At 33.1% G+C, this 6,681-nt stretch overlaps 1 protein-coding gene across 2 annotated transcripts; it reads left to right on the plus strand.

Moving 5' to 3' along the window:
* The first annotated feature begins 760 nt into the window (after nucleotides 1–760).
* LOC102718839 (zinc transporter 9-like) lies at nucleotides 761–5,161 on the plus strand. Of its 2 annotated transcripts, XM_040524066.1 has the most exons (4): nucleotides 761–1,390; nucleotides 1,480–1,629; nucleotides 3,494–3,832; nucleotides 5,129–5,161. In XM_040524066.1, exons 1-3 carry the CDS (start codon nucleotides 761–763, stop codon nucleotides 3,797–3,799), a joined length of 1,086 nt encoding a protein of 361 aa, XP_040380000.1. In that variant the 3' UTR covers nucleotides 3,800–3,832; nucleotides 5,129–5,161. The 2 variants fall into 2 exon arrangements, with proteins under 2 accessions (XP_040380000.1, XP_040379999.1); XM_040524065.1 differs by lacking the exon at nucleotides 5,129–5,161 and having other exon boundaries at nucleotides 3,494–3,889.
* Nucleotides 5,162–6,681: the final 1,520 nt, after the last annotated feature.

The following is a 6,681-nucleotide window of genomic DNA, read 5'->3' on the forward strand; positions in this document are numbered from 1 at the left end:
GCTCGGCTTGAGCCCCAAACAAGCCGAGCCAAAAGCTCGAGCATCTAACAGGCATAATTATATAACAATAAATTGATACAGTAATTTTAGAAATATCGTAATTGATACATTAATTTCAAAATTACTACAAGATCAAATTCACACAATACAAGAACAATTTATTTAAATATTTTATTTACATTATGTACTATTAATATAGAATTTAAACTCTATAAAGCTAAATATAAAAGGTTACTTTATATAAAAATATTTTACATCCAATACAACTTTTCATCTTTTTATAATAAATAAAAATATGTTTACATTTGTATATATCAAAATTGTATTGTACATGTCTTTTCGATGTTTGTGATTGAACTTTGATTCTAAAATGTATTTGATGTATATTTATACAAACTTTAGGATTGAAAAGTATATATATTTATATTTATATAAGATCTCTAACATATAAAAGTGTTTGCCTTGTTTTTAATTGAAAATATAATTTCTAACATAGGAAAACTCTATAATTGATAAAATAATTTCTAATTCAGATTTAAAAAATAATGAATATATGATAGAAAATATGCAAAATCAGTTGGTGCACTTTGTGGTACGGTAGACTTGGTCAAATTAGATATGCTGACTCAAATAAAATATATAATTCATAGCTATGTTCCTCTACTTGTATATCAGTATAATACTACTACTACCTGGATACGTTCCTATTACCTAGATACATTCCTAGTTCATCACCAATCTTTTGCCTCCGACTAAAAAGATGGCTTTTGATCTCAAGCGAATACTGTATCTTCTTGCCGTCTTCTCCCTCCCCTTGCTCGCCGTCGCCGCGGACTGTGAGTGCCAGCCCAGCGACGAAGGCCACGACAAGGGTAAGTCTAGGACGCTCAAGATCATCGCCATCTTCTGCATCCTCGTAGGAAGCTCAGCGGGATGCGCCATCCCATCGCTCGGCCGGAGGTTCCCGGCGCTCAGGCCGGATACGAACTTCTTCTTCGCCATCAAGGCCTTCGCCGCCGGCGTCATCCTCGCCACGGCATTCGTTCACATCCTCCCGGTGTCCTTCGACAAGCTCGGCTCGCCGTGCCTCACCTCCGGGCCGTGGAGGAAGTACCCGTTCACCGGCCTCGTCGCCATGCTCGGCGCCGAAGCCACCCTCCTCATCGACACGATCGCCACGGGCTACTTCCAGCGCGTGCAGGACAGCCGCGCCGCCGCCGCGGCTGTCGTCGTCGGGTGCCCGGACGCGACGCCGCACCACGACCATGAGCTCGGCGGCCACGCGCACGGCGTGTCCGCCGCGATCGCGTCGGCCACTATGCACAACGGCGCCGCCGACTGCGACGCCGATGACCGCGCAAAGCTCACCCGCCATCGCGTCATCTCGCAGGTTAATTAATTTTTTGCCACTGATCAATATATATTGATCGATACGGCGTTCTTGCGTTGTTAATTTGCAACTTTTTTGCATGGGCGAAGGTGTTGGAGCTTGGGATCATAGTGCATTCGATTATCATCGGGATTTCACTAGGTGCATCCGAGAGCCCCAGCACGATCAGACCACTCGTGGCCGCTCTAACATTTCATCAGTTCTTCGAAGGGATAGGACTTGGAGGATGCATCGTTCAGGTATGTATGCCTTGACAAGAATATATATACACTACTTGGTGGCCCGCTTTGATACTTTTACATTTTATTTTATTTTCTAAAACTCAATTAATATAGTACTGCCTTCGTTTCATAACGTAAAGATGTCTGACTTTTTTTACTTATAATCTTTGACAATTTATCTTATTTAAAAAATTATGAAAATATCATTTATTTTGCTTGTGACTTACTTACTCTGTTTTATAATGTTAGATATTTGACTTTTTGGGATGAATCTTTGACCATTTGTTTTATTCAAAAAATTATGAAAATATCATTTATTTTGCTTGTGACTTACTTTATTATTAAAAAAACTTTAAGCACGACTTATGATTTTTTGTATTTACACTAATTTTTTGAATAAGACGAATGGTCAAACGTTGCAACTAAAAAAATCAAACATCTTACATTATAAAACGGATGTAGTAGTTTATTATCAAAAGAATTTTAAGCATGACTTATCATTTTTTATATTTGAACTAAATTTTTAAATAAAACAAATAGTCAAATGTTGCAATTAAAAAAGTCAAATATCTTACATTATGAAACAGAGGTGGTAGTTTTTATGTGATCATACACAAAGGGAACGTGATGGATCCTTTTAACATCCAATAACATAATAAATATAATATATAAAAAATTTACAGTATATGTGTTTATTTTAGCCATCAGTGGTCTCTTATTCAATTCGTCCGTCTTTATTTTAGACTATTAATAATATCCTCTCACTATATCTAATAACTCTCGTAGAACTACCAAATATAGCTTATTCTATCATATACTCGTCATAGTTTACAACATGTTTAAATAAAAAAAATATCACTCTTATTAACACTTAATTATTACCGGTTTTCTTATATTTTAATTTTTTGTTGATGCTGATGGTTTGGACTCTAGGACTTCATTATCATGTTGGTATATGTTTGAATATCCAATTTCATGTATTAGTACTATTTCTTTCCTAGATTGGACGATCATGCTATATGTTTATTGATTATTGTGTGGATTTTATATTTAATTTGAAATTATTATTTTCTGAATTGTACACTAGCATGAATTATTTTCTCCAAATATTTATTTTAATCAGAATTTTACATAGTTTTAAGTTTTATTTCTATATTGACCGTCCATCAATATTTTTTTTAAAATAAAAATATGGATTTTCTATCACTTATATTTCTGACTGGATTACTATGTCAATATTAATTCTTTTTTATTTTATATGTGGATATTAATTTTGGAGAAAATCTAAAAAAATATCATTGATAAACGTCTAAACCTAAGAAATGTCATTGACGAATGCGAGTTCTACGAAATACCATCACACAAACAAATTTATCGAAGAAATGTCATTGCCGTTAGGTTTCCGTCTATTTTTTATCGTTAAATACATTGTTCATACTATAGCACTTAACAGAAAAAGTTAACGAAATCCTAACAGCGATGGTATTTCTTAGACAAATTCGTTGGTATGATGCCATTTTGTAGAACTCACACTCGTTGATGGTGTTTTCTCTCTAACCAAATAGCGGCGATGGTATTTCTTAGACTAATTTTCGTGTATTTTGTTTTCCTCTGTTCTAATTAGTGTATTTTGTTTTCAGTAGCTCCATTTCCTGTGTTTTGTTGTCATTAGTTCCAAACATGCCCCGCTGCCTGCTAGCAATGTAACCTGATCAAATCATATTGTCATGTCACACACATTAATTATATTTGCACCACTATACTCTACCAAGTTTTTAAGAGAGCAAATTAAATGCATAATTTGGGGCCAGGGTAGAATATATATACACATTATGCACACTGATAGGGCGGGCAGTAAAAATCTATTGGCTTCTTCGTGCAGGCCAGGTTCCGTCTCAAGTCCACGGTGACAATGGCGATCTTCTTCTCGATCACCACGCCACTTGGGATCGTGATTGGCATCGGCATCTCCTCTGCTTACAACGAGAATAGCCCCACGGCCCTGATCGTCGAGGGCCTCCTCGACGCGGCGGCCGCCGGAATCCTCAACTACATGGCCCTGGTCGACCTTCTGGCCGAGGATTTCATGAACCCTAGGGTGCACAAGAGTGGAATGCTGCAGCTCCTCATCAGCGTCTCGCTGCTGGTCGGGACGGCTTTGATGTCCTTGCTTGGTATTTGGGCCTGAAAAACTTAAGGAAATACTCCTCCATCGTATAATGTAAGAGGTTTGACCTTTTTGCTTGTAATGTTTGATCATTTGTCTTATTTAAAAATTGTGGAAATATCATTTATTTTGCTTGTGACTTACTTTATTATCAAAAGAACTTTAAGCGTGATTTATCATTTTTTACATGTGTACTAAATTTTTGAATAAAACGAATGGTCAAATAATGCAAAAAAAGTTAAATATCTTATATGAAACAGAAACAGAAGTAGTAAGTATTGTATGCAAGTTTTTCAAAATTATACATATCAATTTTACGCTGGAAGTATAAAATAATGAGTTTATAAAATCTAATAAGTTTATGGTTTTTCGATACAATTCAACGCATATAGTTTTATTTGTTTCTGTGCTGAGTGTTTGAGAAATTATTAATGATTTAAATTTTAAAAGTTTAGCTAAATCTTATCATTAATGTAAATATTTATGACAGGATGGAATATATATACTTTTTTCAGTTACTCCATTTCCCATGTGTCTTCATACGGCATATTGGGGGCAGGTTTTTTCTCATTTTGATTTATGATTGCTTGATTATAAGAAAAGGTACAGAATAAATTCCGTGTGGTTTTTCGGTTAATGGAGGTGCAAATCAAACTCCTTAATTAACTATAGTTGTTAATAGATTATCATGGAGTGATTGATTGGTTTTTTTCAAAAGCCAAACGACCTATTTATAAACGAAAAAATAATTTATAAATAAAATTTTTATATACATATTCTTAACGATCTAAAAGCTAAGGTTAGAAAATAAACTTCAATAAAAAACTTAAAATCTCTAAATATAGGGTTGAAAATTAAAATTTTATATGAACAGAAAGGAAAATACGATATGCACGTTTTTTCAGAAGTTCAACAAACGAAATAAAGCTGCATAGGTGACATTTCATTGTCCATTGTCAAGCTCAGAAAGTTGGTGCGCTTTCTTGGTCGCAATCATTAATTGGAACTGCAGGTTTTGTTTCCGTTTTATAATCATTGTTAGTAACTGATTTGTAGTTGACGCCATTTTTCAATTTATGTTGGTACTAGCTAAACACATTGATTATTTGGCTTTCCTATGAAAAAAATCAAATGACACATTTACAAACGAAAATATTTTGTGAATAAAATTTTTATATACTACTACGTTTTCTTAGTGATTAAAAAATAAGGCTGAAAAAAATTTGGTGAAAATCTCAAAATCAACTCTAAATTAAAATTTTAAATTTTAGCTTGTAAGTATAAGCAGAAGAAAAAAAGATAAGAAAATGTCTCAACTATTTTGATAACATACCGAATTTTTCCGTGCAGTAAATAGAGGGATTGTCTAGGCGTGGCCTTTTATTGAAAAAAACAATCAAATTTCAATGGCTAAGATCGCTTTAAGATTCATGCGCGAGAAGAGTTATCTCCTCCTCAACTCCAACCCTGTTTTAATGAAAAACAAAGTCAAATTTCAAATGAGGTAAGCTAGATTTAAGATCCATGTGAAAGAAAATCTTATCCATTTTATTAACCTCTCGTTCTCCATGCATGTTTGTTCGTGGAGTCGCTAGCCACCACCTGCATAAGCTAAAATTTAATTTTTAATATTATGTTTTAGAGTTTTTTTTATCATGGTTTAATTTTATCATTGACTTTTATATCCCTAGAAACACGTATATAAATATTTTATTTATAAATTATTTTTCATTTATAACCATGTATGAGAAATTCAACCAATGTTTAAATTTTGGACAGATAAGTATTAGAATGAATGGTTTATATTAACTTTATTGCACCTTAAGAAAATCCGTGTATCATACGGCGGCAGTCAAAGTCAGGAAAATATATATATATATATATATATATATATATATATATATATATATATATATATATATATATATATATATATATATATATATATATATCATTGTTTTTTACACACGTTTGACCGTTCATTTTATTCTAATTCTTTTGTAAAATATGTAAAGTTATATATATGCATAAAAGTATATTTAAAAATAAATAAAATGATAAAATAATTAATAATTATGTAAATTTTTTGAATATGACGAATAATCAAACGTGTATAAAAAATTTTATGGCGTCAAACATTTAGGGACGGAGAGAGTATCTTTTGTATTCCAAATGTACTGATGTCGTCGACTTTCTCATGTTTTACTATTTATATTATTTCAAAAATGTTCCGTAATTATCATTTATTTTGTTGTAATTAGATTTATAATTACAGCTTACTTTTTAGAATATTTGCATAAATTTTTAATAAAATGAATGGTAGGAAAAATTAACGGAGTTATTTAAGAAAAAATTAAACATCTTATATATTATCAAACGGATGGAGTAAAATATTAAATAGAATACGACGTGGTACAACAGGAACGATTAGATGGTGGCGAGATTACTATAGAAACTTCACATACTAATAAAATCAGTAAATTAAATCAGTAGCTTAACTGGTTAGCACAAAACAGAACGTATTACTGTTGCTTACTATACTAATCCAGGCCCTGCCCTTCATTATTTTGCTAATACACGTATGTCCTCAACGTCACAGAATAGTCCAGAGAGCCAGCCAACTCTAGGTTTGAGTGTTTGACCTTAGCTTGCATTCTTCCGATAAATGTCGACACTATAACGACATGGCCGGGCAATTTCTATTCTGGAGACGACTTCCATAAACTAACAGTACATTAATTAGATGCTAGTCCTTAATTATTTTAAGAGAAGCTGATAGTTTATTGATCAATAATCCCAGTTCCGGTTTCGTCTCCCAGAAGAGCAGTACTTCAACTCCCAGTTAGGTTTTTGAAGATCCATCGTGCAAGCTTTGATGAGAGTAATTAAGTAGAACCCCTCAT

This window comes from Oryza brachyantha, chromosome 5 (genome assembly GCF_000231095.2).
Source record: "Oryza brachyantha chromosome 5, ObraRS2, whole genome shotgun sequence".
NCBI lineage: Eukaryota > Viridiplantae > Streptophyta > Magnoliopsida > Poales > Poaceae > Oryza > Oryza brachyantha.

Bases quoted from the DNA above. Each gene is read 5' to 3' on its own strand.
- LOC102718839 (XM_040524066.1), top strand. From the start codon at position 761: ATGGCTTTTGATCTCAAGCGAATACTGTATCTTCTTGCCGTCTTCTCC. The intron at 1,391-1,479 runs GTTAATTAATTT...GCATGGGCGAAG, and splicing joins GCCATCGCGTCATCTCGCAG to GTGTTGGAGCTTGGGATCAT. The intron at 1,630-3,493 runs GTATGTATGCCT...TTCTTCGTGCAG, and splicing joins TTGGAGGATGCATCGTTCAG to GCCAGGTTCCGTCTCAAGTC.